The sequence below is a fragment of the Molothrus ater genome, chromosome 18 (assembly GCF_012460135.2).
Source record: "Molothrus ater isolate BHLD 08-10-18 breed brown headed cowbird chromosome 18, BPBGC_Mater_1.1, whole genome shotgun sequence".
Lineage (NCBI taxonomy): Eukaryota > Metazoa > Chordata > Aves > Passeriformes > Icteridae > Molothrus > Molothrus ater.
Window position 1 is genome coordinate 3,583,576 of NC_050495.2, and position 21,701 is coordinate 3,605,276.

General features: G+C 50.9%; 2 protein-coding genes across 10 annotated transcripts in view; one reads left to right on the forward strand and one right to left on the reverse strand.

Annotated features, from left to right (window-relative positions):
* Nucleotides 1-274: 274 nt before the first annotated feature.
* Nucleotides 275-989, reverse strand: LOC118693091 (protein FAM32A-like). The gene is made up of 2 exons (XM_036393413.1): nucleotides 876-989; nucleotides 275-655 (listed from the first exon to the last, which is right to left on the reverse strand). The coding sequence occupies exons 1-2, from the start codon at nucleotides 987-989 to the stop codon at nucleotides 275-277; spliced, it is 495 nt and encodes a 164-aa protein (XP_036249306.1).
* Nucleotides 990-2,250: 1,261 nt separating this feature from the next.
* Nucleotides 2,251-21,701, forward strand: part of CUX2 (cut like homeobox 2) — a 62,700-nt gene continuing 43,249 nt past the window's right edge. For 4 of the 9 annotated variants that reach the window (XM_036393221.1, XM_036393225.1, XM_054516748.1 and 1 more), the window contains exon 1: nucleotides 2,492-2,603. In XM_036393221.1, the coding sequence (XP_036249114.1) occupies nucleotides 2,559-2,603 (45 nt within the window). In that variant the 5' untranslated portion in view covers nucleotides 2,492-2,558. Of the gene's footprint in view, nucleotides 2,304-2,491; nucleotides 2,604-3,103; nucleotides 3,122-21,701 lie in introns of those variants that run through there. The other 5 variants (XM_036393219.2, XM_036393224.2, XM_036393220.2 and 2 more) reach the window with 3 other exon arrangements.

Sequence of the window (21,701 nt, forward strand, 5' to 3'; positions counted from 1 at the left end):
GACTCCAAGTGACCACTGCAGGAGCACTGGTGGCTTTGCTGGTGTCCATGCTGCCCCATCTCCCTCCAGCCCTTCTGGGAGCACAGGGATCCACCTCAGCCCAGAGGAGACATTGCAGCATGTTTGGTTTTAAAAAACAAGCCTATAAATTAAGACAGAATAAAGTCATAAAAGCTCAGACAATTTATTAGACAATATGGAGAAAAGACAGATTTACATGGCTTGATACAAACAAAACACAACTCCAGCTCCAGAGCCGTGAAAAGCAGCCTGGTCATTTAGTCCAGCTGCCTTTGGGAATGTCGTGGTGCTCAGTCAGAGTATCCAAGTGCCTGTTGAACTCCTCCACTCGCTGCTTGTGGGTTTTTGATGCTTTCTTCAGGATCCGCTCCATTTGCTGCTTCTCCTGCATCTTCTCGAAGGCTGCCTGTGCCAGGGGTCCGCCTGTCCAGCCCGTGCTGCTTCTCTCCTCCTCTTCCTTCTGCTGCTGCTTCTTGCTGCTCACAATCTGCTCCAGAATCTGGGCCTTGTCTTTCGCCTTCTTCTTCTTCTTCTTCTTCCTCTCACCGGCCCCCAGGGCCCTGGCGCTGCCCTTTAGCTGCAGCGGAGCGCAGTGCACGGCCTCGTAACCCGCCAGGGACTCGCAAAAAGCCGCCTGCACACCACAAGAAGAGCCCTCCAGCTGGGGCTGCAGCCTTCCCTCCACACTGGGAAAAAACCCACACCTTCCAGGGATTCCTCCAGGGATCCCTCCGGAGTCCCCCTGGCAGTCTGGGGAATGCTCACCCCTCCTGGGGACTTTGGTGGGAAGGATGGAAGGCAGCTCTCCATCTGGAATCTGTCCGCCCTGGGCAAGGCAGGTCTGCCAATCCCACCCTTCTTGCCAACCAAAAAATGACGAAGAAGTCCGAGGAGGCTGGAAGTCCCAAAAGCTGCTGTGGACGAAAACCAGAGATCTCTGAAGCCAGGTCATGGAACCTGCGTTTCATTGCAAAGGGTGTGGGGGCACTCCCCTGCTTGGAGCTGCCAGCCACAGCTTGGAGCAGGCCCGGGAGAAGTAAAGAGAGTGGGAAAGAGAAAGAAGGTGAGAGGGTGGTAAAGAGAAAATGAGAGAGCAAGGAAGAGTAAAGAGAGCGAGGTTCCCGTTACAATACCATGAATCTTCTTCCGTGCTGAATATTCTAATTTTTTACTCCCGAGGTGGGAAAGACGCGTCGCCTGATGGCGGGAAACTTTTAACCCGGGGGAGTGGGGGGCGGGGCTAGAGGAGTACAGCCAATGGGATAGCGGGGAGGCGGGGCGAGGGGCGGGGTCACTCTGGGAGAGACCACCACGCTGAAACTTGGAGGGGGGGGGGAAAGGGGAAGACCATGCGGCGATAGGATACAAATAATGTGAACAGCGCAAATTACCCAACACCCGGCGCAAACAACTAATTAACTATTTAGTGCAATATAACAGAGGGGCAGCTCCGTCCTTTTCTGCTCAAAACTGAGCCGTGGCCACTGGGGCTGGGGTCCCTACAGCACAAACGTGGCACAGCCCTGCTGGGAGGCTTCCCCAGGGGATTGGGAATTAATTCTCCAAGCCCCTTGGATATTGGTGTGGCCAGTACAACAGGCTATGGGGCAAAGAGGTGTGGAAAATGTAAAGTTGTGGCGTTTTGGTTTGTTTTTTTTTTTTTGGTGGAGAAGCAGAGAGGGAATTTCTGGGACAGGTGTTGTGAGTGCTCAGACGCTGCTGGCTGGGCTCTGTTCCTCTGCTGAAGTTGGTTGGATTCTTCAGAGCCATTGAGAAATTTAAAAACACAGCCCTAAACCAACCTGAATTCGGTGTATTTGTGAATTCGGGGTTTTCTGGCTGCGGAACGCTGGGAGCGTGTTTGCTGTAGCCATTCCCAGCAGGTCAAAGGTGCGGGAAGGGTCACATTAGGCGGATAAAAAACAAACAAACCTGGAAAAGTTTAACCGGCGGCTCCCGGCTGGCGATTATTCCAGCTAAAAAACCTTAATTTGGCCGGGAAAAAAAAATCCATCTCCGGGGGGGGGGACCCCGCGCCCCTTCGCGAGACTGAGACCCTCAGGAGGGTGTCCAGGAGCGGCGGGGGGCGATGCTCGGGGGTGCCCCCGGGGGGGACAGGGGTGCTCCGGGAGGGAGCCCCATCCCTGCTCCCCCCGGTGGGGGCGGGCGGCCCCCGCTCCCTCCGCGCCCCTCCGCGCCACCGGGCTCCCCCAAGATGGCCGCCGAGGTGGGATCGATGGATGTGTCGATACCGGACACGGTTTGATGCCCGCCGGCTCCAGGTCGGTGGCGGCGGCGGCGGCGGGAGGGAGGGAGGGAGGGGAGGGATGGGGGCGGCCGCCCGGATCACTCCCCCCACCCCTCTCCCCGTCCGTCCCTCCCTCCCTCTCCCCCCGCGCCCGCCCCCCTCCCTCCGCCCGCCCTTCCCCATCGATAGGTATCAGAAATTGATCCCCGCCGCCGCCGCTGCCGCCGCTCTTTGTTCGGCGCCGCCCGCCCGGGAGCCTGGAGCAGAGCATGGAGCAGCGCTAGCGGCGATGGAGCCGCGATGGAGCCCCGGCCCCCGCCCCGCCGCCCCCGAGGTGACAGCAGGGCCGGGGGGCGGCCGCCGCTCCGCCCCGGCGGGAGGGAGGGAGGGAGGAAGAGGAGGGAGGGAAGTTGCGCGGGATGAAGTTGCGGGGAGCGCGGCCCCCCCTGCGCCGCCCCGCCAAGTTTGTGGCGGTGCCCGCCCGCCGAGCGGAGCCGCAGGTGCCCGCGGGCTGCCGAGTGTCCCCGGCGCCGCCCGCAGCGGGGGCGGCTCGGTCCCCGCGTCCCCCGGCGCGCTCGGGGCGGGCAGAGCCGCGCGGTTGCGGTGATGGATGCGGGGATGGCGGAGCGGGGCTGCCCGGAGCCCCGCCGCCCTCCCATTGTTATCCAGGGCCGGTGTGCGGGGCCGGTGCGGGGGCTCGGCCAGCCCTGAGCGCCGGGAAGGCGGTCGGTACCAGGCGGTGCTGCTCGGAGCGGGGATGGATGCGGCGGGGGGGCGGCAGCTCCTTTGTGGCTCCGGGCAGGTCACGGCCGCCGTATCCCACCGTGGTACCCTCGGTCTGTGAAATTCCCGGTAAGTCCTTTGTTACCGTGCGCGGGGGAAGGTTGCCAGGGGCTGCTGACAGTTTGTGACCTTAAATACGCACCTTAAATAGGAGGTGGGTAATTAACACAATGGCTCTCCCAACATAATGGGATGAAAACCCAACCTGGAGCCGCTACAACAACCGAAACGCGCATATCCATGGATATTAAATGGGTTTATCCCTGTAGGATATTCCGGAGTTTAAAATGCAGCGTGCTTCGGAGGGGAGTAAACAAATTGAAATGCGATTTATGGGGCTCCGGTACTGGATCAACAGTTCCAGCATTTAATGCATTTTGGCTTTTAAGCAGATTACGTGCTGCATCTGCGCTACGCGACCCGAAAAGTACCGCAGGTACCGCGGCCGGTGGGTTTGCCATGACTGCTCAGTTCTGGCATTGTGGCCGGGAAGGGATTACGGCTCTCAGCGCTTCGGATACAAAAGCGTTCCCCGCTAAACCGCGCTAATGACTTTTCCCGTGTGCGCGCAGCACCTTTATTTAAAGATAAATATTGGCAGCTACTTTGCCCTGGGTCTGTCGGGGGCGAACTTTGCTGGAGGGAGAGGTGGGCTGGGAGGTGGCGGCTCTCCTTCCTTCCTCCCTTCCTTCCTCCCTCCTTCCTTCCTTCCTTCCCCGCCGTTCCGCCTGGCCGGTGCCTGTGGCTGGGTGCGGAGCTGGAGAGGGAGCGCTGGGGATTGACTTCTGTCCAGGCAGCAGGATCGCGTTGGGAAAGGTGACCTTGTGCCAGCTTGGCCTAATGCCCTCCATTAAGAAAAAAAAAAAAATTAAAAAAAAAAAAAGAAGAAACATGAGGGGGAAGGAAAAAAAAAATGAGAAGGCAAGCAATCAATTTATAATTCTTCCATCAATTTATAATTCTTCCAAGAGCTTTTTCCTTTTTTTTTTTTTTTTCCATCCTTTTTAATGGATGTGTCTGAGCAGCTCTGGTGGCCTGGGGCTGGCCGGGAATGGCAGAGTTTGAGCCGCCCTGATGAATGGTGGGCATATGGAAAACGCAGGGATAATGTGGCACTCGGCAGCGCTCGGATCGAAACGCGCTGAGCCCTTTTACGGCAGAGAGGCGCGGAAATGAGAAGAGATAAAATTCTATCAAAGATAATGCCAGACGTATTTCACCGGGTTATGAGATTGGTTTATTGTGTACATTACTAATGCAGTATTTTTTTACAGCTTTCTCGTGTGTGATAGGCAGAGCGGGATTCATACCTTCGTGGGGTTTTTGGGGTTTAATTTGCTTGGGGTTTATTGCGTTCTGGTTGGCACCGTGTGGATTTATGGGATGCTCCTTGCGCTGGATGCTGCTCTAATCCAACCCGTTCTGCCTTAAAAAAGGCAAGAAAATGGGCAAGAGTTTTGAGCTGCTGATTTGGGGTAATAAATACAACGGGCGGGCGAGAGCGATTAGAGCCATCTTTTATAAATGTCTTCACATCTCATTATGCAGATGAGCTCTGGCTACACGGCTCCGAGCCTTTGGTTCTCGTCAAATAAAATGTTCTTGGGTTTATTTTCTGGAATGCAAATGCTCTCTCCGTGTGCTGGAGTTGGGCAGAAACTTCGGCGGCTCTGCCGGGTGTGGAGAGCCGGGAGCCTCCGAGCCTGGTCTGGTTCATGAAATGTTTTTGCTGTTTAAAGTTTAGGGGAGAAAAAAAACCCAAAAAAACCAAAAAAGCCAACCCACAACTGTGGATGTGATTAAAATATTATAACCTTATGATATTCTGAAGTGCATAAATTTTACATATCAGCTACAGAGGGAGTTTAGACATCCATTAAATGATATGACAGCTTGACTTATCTAAATGTGCATCATTTAACAATGTGTCAAAATTCTGCTTTATATAGACGACAGCAGTAAATAAGCTATCAGTCCTCTTGGCTGGAGCTTAATTCCTGGAGCTTGGACTAATAAACTTAGCTGCATTCTTGTGGAGCAGCAGGAGAAACCTGGGGGGAGGCTGAGGTGCTTCTGGGGCAGCTTCACCTCTGTGAATGCCCCTGGTGCTCTGGGTTTTTAGGGCTCTTATGGAGAGACTGGTGGCACATTCCAGTTTGGTCCAGCACCCAACACCTTCATCTCCATCCCTGCTGGAGGGTGGGATGGTGGCTGTGGCCACTGTGCCCAAGGGAAAGCGTGAGGAGCCCAGGGAAGCTCTGGGTGCCCCCATCTCAGGGCGATTTTTGCCTTTCCAAGCTGAAATCTCTGGTTTTGTGAAATTGCAGTTTGTGCCCGGGGCTGGCTGAGAAGCCTTGTGAGGCTGGGAATGCAGTTTGTGCTTTCCAGTGGCTCCAGCTGCTCCTGGTGCAGTGGGGCGTGGGGAGCACTGGCTGTGGAATCATCTGGTTTGAACAATTAATCTGAATTTGGGCGCCAGAGCCAGAGCCTGGGCAGATGTCTGTCTCATGCTTGGCTTGGCTGCTGTCTGATGGCTCTGTGCTCCTCCTGGGAGCTTCCCCTGACCACAGCTCTTCAGGTGGCTTCTCCTACAGGGCTGTGCCCTGTTGGTGGGGACGCAAGTGACGCCTCTGTCCTTTACCTGGGGGCTCTGTGTCCTTAGGGATGCAGGGCTGGAAATGCAGCTGGCCCCAGGGAGGTCCAGCTGAACTGGGCACTGAAATGCAGCTGGTGCCCCAGCAAAGTTCAAACCTTGGTCATGGCAGGACTCAGGTGTCCTGGAATGTCACTGTCATTGACCACCTCGTGGCGTCCCCTTCCTCTGCCACTCCCTCCTTGGGACAGCCTGAGGTGACAATGCATCCCACTCCCCCAAATCCTTCATTAATACCTGGTATTTCTATTATTTCCAGTTTATATGTGAGGAGATGGGCTGTGTTTCTGGTCCCACCTGCTCTGGGGTCAGTATTGAGCATCACTGGAAAGTCAGGCTGAAGTTCCTGAAGTGAAATCTGATTTTTTTTTTTTTAATTTTTTTTTTCTTGCTGAATAATTGAGATGCTGCCAGACAAGAAGAGCTGCAGAAAATGAGAGTTTATCTTTAGCACCATAGTTCTCACTTTAGAAACTGGTGACCCCAATTCCAGCCTGGAGAGTGACTTCTTCCCTAATTAATAAATCCATTAATTAATTGTGTGCGTGCTGCAGCCCATTAGAGATGTACATGCTGGCCTCCTGATCCAGTTTAGTGGATTGTCTCTGTGGCCTTGGAAGCAGGGGGGGAAAAAAGGGATTGTGACCACGAGGCAGCCAGGGGGACAGGGATAGAAATATAATTTGATTTTTGTGGGACTGCAGGGATGAGCACAAGCCCTGCCAGCCCCTGGTGGGTGTTCCAGCTCAGTGTGGGACTGAGTGGAGTGCTCAGGGCTGCTGTGCCCACTGAAATGGGGGTCAGCAGTGAGGGCTGAGGGTCGTGGGGTGCCTCTGGTGTGGATGCCCTGTGGGATGGGGAGCAGAGAGCCACCCCCAGGGCTGGGTGGAGAGGAATGTTGAAGCCTTGGGTGATCTGAATTATTATTTATGACCAGCTCAGGAAGCAGGGCACTCCCAGCCTGCCAGTCCTTCAGGAGGCACTTGCTGAACTCGACATCCTCAGCAGAGCCTGTGGAGCTTGCGGTGCATCTCCCTCCCTGTGCTGGCACAGGAGCTGCTCCCCTCAGTTAATTTTTCTTGCTGTCTGCAGAGACCTGGAATGAAAATTCAGGCAAATTGTTGTGTGTGCTGGTCCCAGGGCTCCTGTTTTCTCTGCTGAATGGGAAGCTGGCTGTTGGCAAGAGAATCATCATCTTTAAATGCAGGAGGCTTTGCTTGCCTGTGGGTTTTAGGGGCTCCAGGGGCCCCTCTGCTCCCCCATTTTCCATTCCTGCTTTTGCTGGCTGGAGCAAATCGTTCTATTTGGGTTCCCAGAGGTGGCTGCATGCCCCAAGGGACAGCAGTGGTGCTTCTCCTCTCCTCCCTTGAGTGCTGGTGTAATCATGGTGTGCCACATCCCTGGCTGCAGGAATTCCCGCATCCCGAATTTCAGGGAATTATCCTGGGAGCTGCCAACAAAACACAGCAAATTGAAATTACAGGGCCATTGTTTGCGGGGAGGGAAGGTGAGCAGCAGCATCCTGCTCCTCAGCACGCCTTGAAATGGGTTTTATTTAGGATTTGAAAGCCATGGGTGTGTGCTCCCTCAAGACAGAACCCACAGCACAGTTCAGGGTGTAGCACATTCCCACCCTCTGTGATTGGAAAAGGCACATTAGAGGCATCCATTCCCCCCCAAATGCCTGGGTGAAGTTTCTCAGAACATTTTGTACCATCCTGCTCCTATTACCGAAAGATGTAATTCCCCAACTTGGGAGATAATAAGCAGGTATTGACTTCTGCTGGGGTCATTATCAAGATTTATTCAGTCAATATGGCTCCTTGGGTCAATAAATCTTGAGGTTGATAAAGGAGGAATATATACTTGCAGACTTTATTAAAAAGTTTTCCCCTTTTGTAACACTTTTTTCCTCTGTGTTGCAACAGGATCTGTGACTGAGTTTTCTTTAATTACCTTTTTTTTTTTTTTCTTTGTGGTGCACGTTTTCCTGCAGCTTTTGGGCTGTCTCTCCAAGACAGCACGATTTGGGAAGCAGGATTTGGCCCTGTGCTGGCTCTGGTTTGCTGGAGATCCCTTTTGTGCTGTGATTCCCCCTCTCCTGCCTTTGCTGGGTGAGGATTTGGGGGAATGGGGGCAATGTTCAACATTCCCAACATTGGTGGCTTTTTTAAGCTGAGTTCCCTGGTTGCACCAACACCTCCTTCCAAAATGGATTTGGTGCCTTTTATTCTTTAACACGGCCTTGCTGTTTAATCATTTTTTTGCCTATTTTGGTGCAGCACTAAGTGATTTCCCCAAAGCTGCCCCAGCACCCCGAGCATTGACTTTGCTGTGGTTTAGGCGAGCGTGGGGCCGATTTAATATTTAACTCTCAGCGTGTGCCTGTGCCAGCCAGTCCTGCTGCAACACAGATTCCCAAAAAAAGTAAATAACCAGTTTGAACCCCGGGTAAATATTCCTCTGGTGGGAGCTGAGCCGTGCGTCAGCCGCTCCGAGCGCGCCGCCGTTGCCTTTGGTAACGCTCCCGTGGTTTTACACCAAAGTCAGGACCTCGAGCATCCTTTGTTTTCCTCCGTCAGGATAACATAATAAAGTATTACCTGGTGCTGGCAGCAGGGCTTGTAATGTGTGCTGTAAGCACGGAGCAGAGCCGGGGTGTTATTGCTCAGCCTGGCTGCAGAGGACATTTATTCCTTATTAATCACGCTGACGGGGAGAGCTGCCTCTGTCTGCGGCTCTGCGAGTGCTGCGCAAACATCGCTGCATCCCCGCGAGCTGGGGCATCATTGCCCCTCCTGTGCCCTCAGTTTCTTGGCTGAGGGAGGAGCTGTGGGCTCTGTGGGGGCACAGTTTGGGTTAAAAGCTCCCTGTGATGCCCGGCGTGGTGGAGGATGGTGGTGACCCCCATGGTGTAGATATCCCTCAGGATGGTGGGGCTGAGCTCCATCCAGGGGAGGGTTAGGTTGGGTATCAGGGAAAGGTTCAGCCCCCAGAGGCACTGCCCAGGCTCCCCAGGGAATGGGCACAGCCCTGAGGCTGCCAGAGCTCCAGGAGTGTCTGGACAACACTCCCAGGATGGAATTGCTGAGGTGTCTGTGCAGGACCAGAGGTTGGTTGGTAAATGATCCTTTTGGGTCCCTTAAACTCAGGACAACCCATGATTCTGTGAGCCTGTGGGGTCTCTCCCCAGAGCGGCTGCTGATGCCACATTTGCCATGCCAGGATGGGATGGGGTGGGATACTATGGGATGGGATGGGATGAGATGCAGTGGGATGGGATGCTGTGGGATGGGATGGATGGGATGGGATGGGATGCTGTCGGATACTATGGGTTGGGATGAGATGAGATGCTGTGGGATGGGATGGGATGAGATGCAGTGGGATGGGATGCTGTGCGATGGGATGGGATGCTGTGGGATGGGATGGGATGCTGTGGGATGCTGTGGCTGCGCCGCTCCTGTTGCCTCCTCTGGCACCAGCGCTGGGCTGTGCTTTGTTGATGCCAGCCCATCCCAGCTCCTCCCAGCCCCGTTCCTGGCACAGCTGAGGGCTGGAGGGTGCCCTGCCCGGCGGGGCTGTGCCCTGGGCACGGCTCCAGCTCCAGCCCAGGCCAGCGGCTCCGCTCGGCGCACGCCGAGGCAGCGTCTCCTGCCGCCGCGCTTTCCTCTCAAATAAAAGCAGCTAATTAACATTATTCTTTAATTATTGCCTTTATCAACAAGGGGTCTGGTTTATACCAGCAGGATAGTCGCTTTCCTTTCCACTACCCAAGCGAATGCTTCAATTCCTGTTGCTTTTGAAATGAATTTGATGTCATCTGCCCATTGTCACTTAATGGGGACACTTGGGTAATGATTGTGAGCTCCAGCCCTGTTAGCAGCACTGCGAGCGTGTAATTTAGCCCCTTAGGCAACGGTACTTTTGAAATCTCTGGATAGTTTTGAACTCTCTGTTCTTAATTAAATATGCAATTTTTCACGGTAACCAGGTTAATTCTTTTGTGTTGTGTTGTAATACTGTTAGGAATTTTCATAGTTCTTATTAAACATTATTCAGGCATTGTGAATTCCATAATTAAAAAAAATGAAAAGAACAAAGCTTGATTCACTTCTTTCTTTTCCCTGGTTAATTTATCAAATGAATTTTGCAAATTTTTCTTTTTCTCCCCAGACAGCGTGCCAAGTGTTTTAAAGGGGAAGGATTTAATTGCTCTGTAGGGATTGGTTGGTTATGAAGGATTTGGCTGTTTGATTAGTAAACCCTATTGGGAATGGTTTAATGCTCCATGATCTTAAAAATTGTCTGATTGTGAGGCTCTCCAAGGATGTTTTCTCTCTTCCTCGTGTAGGAAAAGGCTTTGCACAAGTGTGATTATGAGATGGGGAGGAGGGAGCCGAGGTCGGAGCTGGGTGATCTGGGCTGCCCTGGCCAGGAGGAGGAGGAGGAGGATGGTGAGGCAAGCCAGGAGTTGTTCCCATGTATCCCTGCAGGTTGTGGGAATGGATCCCTGGCTGGGCCAGGATGGGCTGGATCCATCACTCAGTTCCTCCTCCAAGGCTCACTGCCTGTTTTATCTCGTAATATAATGGAATTTGATGGAATAACTGATTTATTAGGAGGCAAACCCCTGCTGTGCTCTCCGTGCCTGGATCCCTCTGGTATCCCTGGGATCCCTGTTAGGATGTGGCTGGGGGATCCCTGCAGGCTGGACATGCACAAGGAGGGATGTGGGGGTGCAGCTGCTGGGGGTTGGATCCAGGTGTACCCCAAAGCAGGGGGATCCCACCTGCTCTGACTGTGGAGCCTGGGGCTGCCCAGCCAGGAGTATTTATCCAGGCAGGCTTTTAAAAAGGATGAAACCACTCAGTGTCTGCTGATTTTCTTGTCCCCTTTGGACCCAGAACTGATGGAGGTGATGTCTGTGCACTGATGTTGGGGCTGCAGGGGTGGGCTGTGGCTCCAGTGTGCCAGGAAGGGCACAGTGCTCCAAAATCCCTGCTGGGGAAGAGCCTGGGCTTCCCTTCCAGAGCATCCAGGAGCCTCCCCATGGGCACTGTTCTGTGTTGTTTTTAAAGCCCTTTTGGATTTGATATAGAGGAAAAAAAAAGGTCAATATTTGGTGGTTTTAGCCATATGGTGCCAGCTGGGCTCCCCCTGATGTTGTGGGGTGAAGGATGGTGGGGCCTCACTATTAAATACCAGAAGAGCAGCGTGGTGCAGGCACCCCGTGGGATTTTGGGGGGAGCAGGAGAGGCTTTGGAGCATCCCTGGGAGGTGCCTCTGTCTGGGAGCTGCAGCCCAGCCAGGATCGATCGTGGCCAGACTGAGGGGGCTCCCCAGGGGTTATTTGGGCTTTAAGGAGAGGTCAGAGAGTCATTACACTTATAAATATATTACTGTTTAAGAGAAGAGCTGTCATTATCTTTGAACTTGGTTTATGTGGCGCCAATTTTTCCCCATTCTGATTCCAGCCAGGAGGATCAGCCAGGCTGGGGCAGCACCTGGGCAGCTTGGGGGAGGAAATAAAGGATTCAGCAGTGCTGGGCAGGGGAGCTTTGCCTCAAAAAGCTTTAGAGTCTGTGCTTAAAACTGCTGCTTTCCCCCAAAACTTGGAGAAAGGTGTTAGTTTGAGAACCAAGTGATGCTGTGGTGATGCAGCTGGCAGTGATCCTGGGCTGGAATCTGTGTCAGAGCTGGAGTTTCTCTGCATCATCATCATCTTTTGGGTGTTTTTGGGGAGGGACAAGTCAGCAGGATGAATGCCCTGGTGTGACCAGGTGAGATTGTCACCAGCCCACAAAGAGAAATCCAAGGTGCCACCAAGCTGTGGCATCACCCCATGGCAATGCCCCCATTGCTGCGTTGGGCAGCATGGGCAGGGATGCCAATGGGGCTTAAAGATAAGGATTTAAATCAAAATAAGTCCCAGTTATTCCCCCAGTTTTCCTGTTCCTCATGGCTGAGTGAGGCACTGAACGAGCAATGCTGGGCTGTGGCTGAAGCAGGGACCATTTGCTCTGCTGGTGACACAGGCTTGGAGCAGAGACCAGCAGGACCGAGGAGTTCCACTCCCCACAGGGCTGTGCTGGAGGCAGAAAGTCACTTAAAAACAAAGAAAAAAACGACAAAAAAAAAAAAAAAAAAAAAAAGGAAAAAGGCTAGACATTTGCAAGGCAAAGGGGAGCAGATGCCAGTAATGTATTCCCAGGCATGACACAGAGTGGCAGCGTGTCATGAACCGTGTCCCCAGGGACCCCTGGGTCTGTGATATTGGCTTTAACCCCCAGCAGCACCAGTAAATTCATCAGGCTTACGGGTATTGCTCTTGGACTACTGAATAATTTACAGTTGCAGAGCCCAGCCAGGTTCAGGTCACCGGGGTTCATGGGTTAATAACAGGTTTGGTTTTTGTTGTCAGCATCTGCCTTGATAACATATGAAAGAATCCTATTCTGTTGATTAGATTTTGAAATGGATCAATTTTTAATCAGCAGAACATCTGACTCACTCAATAAGAGGAGCGTGGTGGAGACAGGACGAGGGGCTCGTTATTTACAGGATTGTTTGTTTTTACTAATACGCAAATCCTCGCCGGGGCTGGAGCCTTCCCCCCCTTCCCTGGCCCTGGCTCCCCCAAAATAAATCGCTGGGATTATCTGCAGCCTCGTGCCAGGTATTTGATCCATCCACTGATTGGGTGGGAAATCCATGCTGCTGCTGAAGCTTTGATTTAACTATCTTGTTATCGATGGAAAACATTCGCTTACCAGCCACTGAGAAAAATTTTACATTTTGGGGGTGTTTTATTCAGGTTTTCCCGAGCCTCCTGTATGGAGTTCCTCTCCCCAAGGACCACCAGGATGGGCTTGTGGGTGATGGGAGAGCAGGGAACAAACCCTGGTGGGATGCAGAAATATCCTGGTTAAATTCCTGCCTGTGAGCGAAGTTTCTGAGGGAATAACTTTTGATTTCATCATTCAAAAGAGCTGGGTCCCCATGGAAAGTTAAATACTGAGTGGGGCACCTGGGCAAAAGCTTTACTTATTTATTTTCTAAATTGTTTGGTTTTGATTCTTCGGCACAAAAAAATTCCAAAGTTGACGTATTTCATTGCATCTTGATAAACTGCACGTGTTTCTTGCTGTAAAGACATGCGTGAAATAAATATAATTTTTTGAATAATAAATTAGTGGGTTTTTAATGGAATCCACTGGGTCAAAATTTTGTCTTGAAGCCAGTGAAGTGGTTAACAACCACCATCACAGGACTCCCTCAAAATCAAATTCTGTTTTTTAGTAGCAGAAAAGGTAAAAGTCTCATAAATGTAATTTTGGGAAGAGTGTCAGCAGGGTACAATGGTACAATCCCACTGGCTGGGGACTCTCTGTCACTGGCAGATATTGATATAGAAAAGAACTTGTTGGGATGATAATTTGCATGGGTTTGCCCTGGGCTCTTTGGGATTTTGCTTTTAAAACTTGTGCCTTCTGGCAGTCTCCTTAACCTAAATAAATATTCTCCCTTGGATCAATTAAGAACATGGCTGGTGGTGAGGAATTGCTTCTGGTAGATTTTTTGGTTTTCTTTTTTTTTTTCCTTGAAAGTGTGGCTGCTTCTTAAAAAATTGGTACATTTCTGAATTTATAGGTAGAGGTTTTTTGTTGATATGATGAGGTGGTGATTCTAGCATTGGGAGAAACGTGCTGACGTCTCTGGCTGGTGCTGGGGATGCTGGAGGTGGGGATGTGAACATGGGGATGGATTTCCTGATCCCTTTGGGTGCCTATTCCAGCTCCCAGCTGAGCACCCACGTGCTCTGTGTTTGCTCTCACAACTGAGGTTTCCTCTGGAGCTTTGCAGTGCCTGGTGTTATTATAACCCTATAATCCCACGGGCTCGTTCCTATAACCTGGAAATAACTCTGCAGGTAATGGGTGTTTGCTCTCAGCGGACACAGGTGATGTATCAGCCTCTCCTAAGATCATTAGCACTGTGAGGAGGTTAAATATGCAGATTTTATCATCCCTGGCAGGTTTATTTGCAGGAGAGCGATGGGTGTCACAAGTTTGGGACTTCCAAATGAAGTTTATTTTAGTGATGGAAAATGTGCTTCTTCTCTTGAGCATCTGCTGGTTATTTTCTGACAAGAGTTGGAAAAAAAACAGCTTTGCAAAGAGTGGAGGGACTCCTGGGCTGGTTTTTATGAAATAATGGGTGCTTAGAAAGCAGTGATGGGGTTTAGTGCCCTATTTGGGCAGTGGGGACTTGCCCAGTTCTTCCTCCTCTGGTAACTTATTAACTCCAAAAATTGTCCTTGTGTTTAGCAGCTGAGTAAATGTATTGCTGATGGGTGCCTGGGTTTTAATGGCACTGCTCTGGACAGGATTGACCCAAAACAGCTCCAGAGCTGGGTGTGGAGCCGGTGGGAGCTGGGAGCAAACAGCCCAGGAGGGGCTGGAAATGGTGCTTGGCTCCTTCCTTTGCACCTTGAGGCCGGGCAAAGGGGTTGCTCCTTTGCAGCTCAGGGTTTTTCCCAGGGTTCCCATCCCTGGAACTTTTCAAGACCAGATTATACAGGGCTTGGAGCAACTTGGGATAGTGGAAGGTCCCTGTGCTCATGGCAGGGAGAGGATGTTCAAGAGATGATGTTCGAGGTCCCTTCCAACCCAAAGCATTTTTTATTCTGTGATTCATTTAGGGTGTATGAATTTGTACCCCAGCCAGTCCCAGGTACATCTTGTGTGTCACTTCAAAGCTGCATGGATTCTATCCAGAGTTACCAAGACCTGCAATCCATCCTCTCCTCTTTCCTCCTTGTTTTTTTTTTTTGAGCCATTTAGCCAAGTATGATGCTGCAATAATTTTGGGCACCACAGGGTATTTGGGTTCATTAGGTCTCGCTGTGGGGACCATACAAATTTACCTTTTGACAGCAGTGGTCTTCTCTGCCCATCCCTTCCCTCATGGAAGAATCCCCTTCCCACCAGGATGCATAACCTGAGCCTGGAAGGGTTTCTGCATTTGGTCTTTTTTTAGGCTAATAATTAAACCATAATGACAGAGCCCAGCATCTCTTTATTTAAAGAGCAGATGGAGTGTTCTGGATATTAGCATGGCCCTGGCTCCCACCGTGCCAGCAGCTCCTGGAGCTCAGGGTTGGGATGAGCCCCCCAGGGACTCTGTTATTGGGTGGGCAGCGGGTGGCAGCGCCGTGGGACACCAAAATTACAGTGGCATCGTTAGCTAGGGGTGAGCTGAGATGCTTTTCCTGCCCCTCTTTGTTACCCATGGCTGAATCCCAGGAAGCTGCTCCAAAAAGCACCTTTGGGCTGCTGAGCTGGCACGGCTGGCACGTCATGGGCTGAGCTCTGCCTCCATCCCAGCCCCGCGAGCGTCGCGGTGACGGCCGGAGCGGGGCTGGTTTGGTGACACAAATTTTAATGGATAATCCCAGGCTGCCACTTCCAAAAGCTATAAAAGAACAGAGCACGGGCTTTGGCTGCTGAGCTGGCCCAGAGCTCGTTGCTCCCTCGTCACCATCGTGATGTGGAGCTGCAGGGGTGATTTTGGAGCTGGCAGTGCCATCCTGGAGGGTGCAGGTCCATCCCCAAAAATCCCTGTCTTTCCCCATTTTGTCTCCACCCAGCATCACCATCCAGCCACAGTGCTCTGTACCTCCCACCCCCATTTCTCATTGACACACTTTATTTTTTTTCCCAAGCAGCCACAATTGATAATTTAGCTCTGGATAAAGCAACCTTCCAGCTTTTTCTTTCTTAGAGGCCAAAACATTGATGTTGTGTGAAATGGGAGCTTTTGAGGAGGCTTTGTATGGAACTTAGCTTCCTGAAAAATTTATTTACTGCGACTGTGATCCGCAGGAGCGAATTGATGTTTATCTATAGTAGTTCTTGCCAGAAAAAAAAATGCATAACTGCACTTTCTTGGGAAGCCTTGAAAGGCCTTTTAAATAAGTGTCTAATAGTAGGCTCTCAATAGCAAACAGCCAGCTTGATAGACAGTGTACAGTATATTATTAACTATAAGCAGGCTTAATCTTTTCCTCATGTTTTAGAGAATGCTTTATAACCTTGTGGCCAAAGAATTCATGATCACCAGGTATTTGAAGCTAAGCAAAAATTATACCAGCTGTAACTGCTGGGAGATCGATCGTGCTGGGAGAGGCAGGAGGCAGCTCCTGCTGCAGCCCTGGCCTGGAGCTGCTGCTCCCACCCACTCCTGGATGTCTCCATGGGGTTCAGGTGGCACAGGAGTCGTGGGGAAGATTCCCTGGGGAGGGATGTTCATGGGGCGGGTGTTGTTTGTTTGTTCTCCTCACAACTGCCCTATGGGATGGGGGTCCAGGTCCCAGCTCAGTGGTGGAATTGAGTCCTGGGATCATTCAGGTTGGGAAAGATCTCCAAGATCGTTGAGTCCAGCCATTGACCTGGCACTGTCATGTTCACCACTGAGCCACGTCCTCAGGTGCCACAAATGGTTCCAAGGGTGGTGATTCCACCCCTGCCCTGGGCAGCCTGTTCCGATATCTGACCACCCTTTCAGTGAAAGAATTTTCCTGAATTTCCAATCTGAACCTCCCCTGGCACAGCTTGAGGCTGTTCCCTCTTGCCCTTTGTTCCCCGGGAGCAGAGCCTGGTCCTCCCTGGCTGCACCCTCCTGTCAGGGAGCTGTGGAGAGCCAAAAGGTCCTCCCTGAGCCTCCTTTTTTGGCCCCGTGTTGTGGTGGAGTCCCTCAGCTCCTCCTGCCCGTGCTGCTGGATCCTGGGAGCTCCGGCCAGGAGTCAGGGAATCAATAGATGGTTAAGGTGATAAGTGGCTTTGCTAAAAACCAATTTTGCAAGAGGAGTTTGCAAAGAGGTCAGCAGAGAGTATCTGCAGCCGGGAGCTCGACCTGAATTAACCTGGGAAGTTCAGAAATTCCCTCAGTGTGGGGTGGTCACTCTCCTCCTGCTTCTGAATCCATGAATCCCTGTGGATCCCATGGGAGGGTGAGCTGAGTGTGCCTGAAGGCAATGGAGAATTAAACCAGCAGAGTTTGCTCAGCTGATAACTCTGCTGGTCCAGGAGCAGTGCTGGAATTCTGGTGGCAGTATTTGCATATGGATGAAGAGCTCCTGTAGAGCTCCTCCAACGTGGCTGGTCTAAGCAGGCTTGTCTCTAATCTCCACCATGGCTGGATGCTGCTTCCAGCTCTATTTTCCCTTGAACAAACCTTGATAATTGCCCCCGCTGTTAAGAAGATCCTGTTTCAGGGTGCTTATTGCTTTTGGCACAGCTCGGTGACACTGCTGGGATGGTGACACTGCTGGGACTGTGCCACCTCCTGGCACCAACCGTGAGTGTCTGAGCTCTACATGTCACCATGTGGATCCCAACCCTGTGTTCCTGTAAGAGATGGATTAGGGAGGAATGGGCAGAAATGGGGAGGAACAGATTTTTGGGATGTTTCATCCCAAGTGTTTCCAACCACCAGCAGCTCCCATGTGAATTTTCTGTGGGCAGGGGATTTTGGGTTGTTTTTAGACTTTCTGACATTTCTCTGGCTTGACTCATCTTTTCCCACCTGTAAGACCAGGAAAATCCCCCAGACTCCATCCTCAAACATTGGACACTGGGGCTGATGGCAGAATGAGCCAGCACCAACATCCCCTCTCCCTTTGGGCAACAATTCTTTATTTTCCCTACTTTTTTTCCCCATGTATCAGGTAGAATTCCCCCTTGGCTGGTGACCTCAGAAAGAGCACAGTGGGATGCTCATTCCTTGCAGTGGAGCTTTGCTTTCAGCCCATTATTTATTACTCCATCTCTCCCCTGCACAGCCACCGTTCGGATGCTGTGGCTGAAACCACCTTGTTATTTTATTTTATTTTTTTTAATCATCATGGGGAGGCTGTTTCTGGATGCTGATTGACAGAAACATCTTATCTCCTCTAGTCAAAGTGTCTCCTCTTTGCGTGGTAATGAAAGAGTTTGACACTTTGACACGAGTGTCAAACACTTTCCTGAAGATGCAAACAGTGCAGGCTTTGATCTAGGTGCAAACTGGTTTTACTACAACAAACAGATCCCCCCTTTCATCCAGAAAGGGAGATAAGGGGTTTCAATTGGTGCTAAGTAGCAGCTGCTCTTAAGGGTTTTAAAAATAAAAATAAGAAAAAATATAATAATGGAATAGTGGAGCTGTTATGTCATGTTGTAAACCAGTCCTGGTGCTGTGCAGTGAAGTAAGGTGGGTGTAAAGCCAACAGTGGGAATGATAAATGGGAGAGAATCCTCCTAAAATAAAACCACAGAAGTTTCCTCTTTTGGGAGATGTTTGGATTTGTTTTTCCCCAGTATTTCCATCTTCAGAAATGCCTTTTCTGGAGAAAATTCATTGTTTTTCATAAAAGTGATGGGGTTTTGTGAAAAGATAACCACTCCTGCTACTAGTTTGGGGTTTTTTTAAGGAAGAGGGAGGCAGGCAGCCCTTTTGGGTGCTCTGGGGTTTGGTTCCTTCACTGGGATGCTGGGTCCTGTCCCATGGTCTCACCCAGGACAGCTCCAGTGGGACTGTGGTGGGATCTGCAGGGTTTCCACCCTTTCCCATCCATACTTTCCCCGAGGATGGGATGTGGCTTTGCCTTCTTTCCCCTCCAATTTTCACCTGTAATTCATTAAAGGTTGATATTTATTGTATTATCCCCTGGCCAAGCCTGGAGGTATTTTAAGCCCTGGTGGGAGGCCTGGAGGGAGGAATCTCAAACACACTTGCAGGCTGACAAAATTCTCAGTCATGAGCTTTTCTTTTTCAGTAGATAACTTGAAGTAGAAATGGGTAAAATTCCTTCCTGGCATCGCTCTGCTAGCGTTAGGCTGGACCATGCCTGGATTTGGCCCAAGTTTGTCTAATTAAATGCAGCAGCACCTTCTCTCTATTTTGAGCCTTGAGCTTGGGCACAAATGCCCTGTGAGCAGCTGAAGAGAATTGATGGGATGTATGGAAATTGTTAAGTTACGGCAAATAACTGAGGTTTGTGGATTTTCCCTTCCCTCTCTCCTGCATGGACACGAGCAGGGTCAGCCTGGGAACTGCCTTCAGCCTCGTGGATTTGGGAGTTTTCCTTTTAACTGTTTCCTTAGAAGATCTTTTCCCTTTGAACATCTTGGAATAAATGACTGTTGTAGATCAGTTCCAAATGAGCCATCCCTGTCTCCCATCCCCATCTCCCATGCACGGGTGGCACAGCCTGGCACTGGGAGTGGGATGTCCCTTATGACACCATGGGTTCATGTCCCCTCTCCTAAAGGGAAGCTCATGCTGGGATCAGGGCTCTGGGGACTGTGTTCATCCCACACCATCCCAGGTTCTGTCCTGTCTCCATTGACTGTCACTGTGGAATTCCCTCCATCCTGTTGGGATACCTCGGCACTGGTGACCCCACTGAGGGGTTGTCCCTGCCCTGCCTTTGGGCGTTGCCCCTGAGATGTCTCAGCCCAAATCCAGGGGGTGAGGAAGCATTGGGGTGGTCACGTATGAGCAAAAGTGCTTAATTTAGTGCTTAATTAGACCAGCAATTCCTTGCCCTCCTCCCTGGCTGCTCCATGCCAAGGGGGCTGGAGCACAGCAAAATCCTCCCCAGGAGATGCTGGATTGGGAAGTGACAGAGGATTCTGGGGTTTGATTTTAGCCAGAACACGTGGCTCATTTTTAGATGGTGGCTTTGTTGTAGTCGAGGAAAGGAAAAAAAAACAAAACCCAAAATTGGAAAGGTGACTTGGTTTAGATGGAATTTCTCCACAGCCAGAGTTAGGGAATTTAATAGGAAGGAGCTATTCCACATTGCCCAGCCTGCACCAGAGATTAAAACTCACATTTCATTTTTATACACTGTGGTTAATCCAATAATGATCCCGTGTTCCAAACGGCAATAATATCTTTCAGCATAGTTAATCAGAAGAGACTTAATGCTGTCACTATTTATTAACCTTTGTTGAAAAGCAAGAAGTTTTCCTACTAATCTGTGATTGTTGCTCTTGTCAGGCTCTGTCAAGTGCAAACCAGATTTGGCATTTGTTCCGGCGGGGACGATGCTGCTGCCTTCCCTTGGCTGCTGCATCCCACCCCCGAGCAGGGACCTGCTCCCCTGTGCTCCGTGGGGATGCTCTGGGTGCTGGAAGCTCTGGATCCAGCCAGGTTGCTCCTTTCTCTCTCTCTCCTTGCAGCTTCCAGAGGGTTTCCAGCCTCCAGTCACACAGATCCTGGTTTTTGGGGTGAAGAAGCTTCCTCGGGGTTGTGTTTTGGGACATAGCTTGGGGGTGTTTGGGTCAAAAAGGCAGCTGTGTCCTGCCTCAGGTTTATATTTTTTCTGCCTGAGCCATGTTTTTACATCCAGGGATGCTGGAGCCAGCAGGCTCCCAGTGTGGGGAGATGCTCTCCTGGCCAGGTGGCACTGGAGCAGCGACCTTGGTGGTTTGCAGGGGTTAAGGGGCTTCCAGCAGCTTCCCAAAAGCTCTGGGAATTCCCCCATCCATTGTGTCCATCCTGCTGGGGCAGCCCAAGGGGTTAAGGGGGATTGTGTGAGGATCCTGAGCCAGGCACTGGAGCTGGCTTGTCCCTCCCATCCAAAAAGCCACCCCTGTGTGATCCCAGTCCCTGGCAGGGACAGGTGGGGTGCTGCCCTTGGAACCAGAGCCCTGGGCTGGCATTTCCCAGGATGGTGGCTCTGCAGCACCAGGAACGGACGTGGATTTGGGAGGTGTTTGGAGCTCTGTGCATGAAGGAATCTCAGCCTTTGGTGCTCTCCCATTTGGCTCTGTTGCAGGGAGGCCAGTGCTGGAATTGGCTTGTAGGAGCACCTGGGATTAATGAGGCAGCTTGGTGCCGTGCAGGAATCGATGCTTCCTGCATTAATTGCGCTGTGTTCGAGCTTCAGCTTTTTATTCTGAGTTATGGAGTTACAGGGAGAGATGTCTCTCTTCAGCACAGCCCTGGATCCCACAGCAAAGGGTCCTTTTCCCAGCTCCCACCCTGCCATGGTGCTGGCACATCCTCACTGTGGGATGGGGATGCCCAGCTCTGGCTGGGGAGGGAAAACCAAAAACCAGGACAAAAATAAACCCCAATTCTCTGCTTGCCTCCCTCGTAATCAGCCAAATGAAAAGATAGGTGATGGTGGTGGTCAGGCTGGAGTGGAAAAGCCACCAGCAGCCACCTGTGGGTCCAGCCCTGGTCTGCACTGGGAGATGGATGGGCAGGAGAGGTCAGGTCTCCAAAAAAGGCTGGTGTCTCCTTGCAAGTGGGTTTGCAGCAGCTTTCACATTTATTTACGCATTAATTGCCATTTAATTGCAAATTATTTTTATTTACTTGCAATTATTTCTGATTTCTGTAACTGAGCATTCATGTGGATGGAGAGCAAAGTCTCCCAGCCCCTTGGGGCTTTGGGAACTGTTCTGGAGGAGCAGTTGTTGCTGGTATTTCTTATTTTTAGGGTGGACTAACATCAAGCACTATTCTGATCCTCTTGATCACTCCAACAGGTGCAGTTATTTTACATACAGCCCCAAACAATCCCACTTTGATAATATCACTGAAGCCTAAACATGGTATTTGTATTTTTAGCAAATAGTTCATTCTGGTATTGATTTACGTGTAATGTGGTCCTTGCATGAATAACTACCATAAATCTGGAAGCATTTATTAACCCAAATAGCTGCAAACTCAGTCAAATCCTGTGTGTCTTGGACACAATTACAGAGCTGAGACTGCAAAGTAAAAGAGCAAAACATAAACCTTATTTTTCTGTGACCAACCCAGAGTTTCTGCCAGCTAATCCATTGATCCGTGATAAGAGGCAAGGGTTAAGATAATTTGGCAAAATGAAAAATTAGGGAATAAATAACAATAAATGGGATTTCTGATGTGGCCTGTCGACATTTGGGGTGGTGCCTGACTCTGCCTTCTCTGCCTAACCAGAGAAAGTAACTTTTG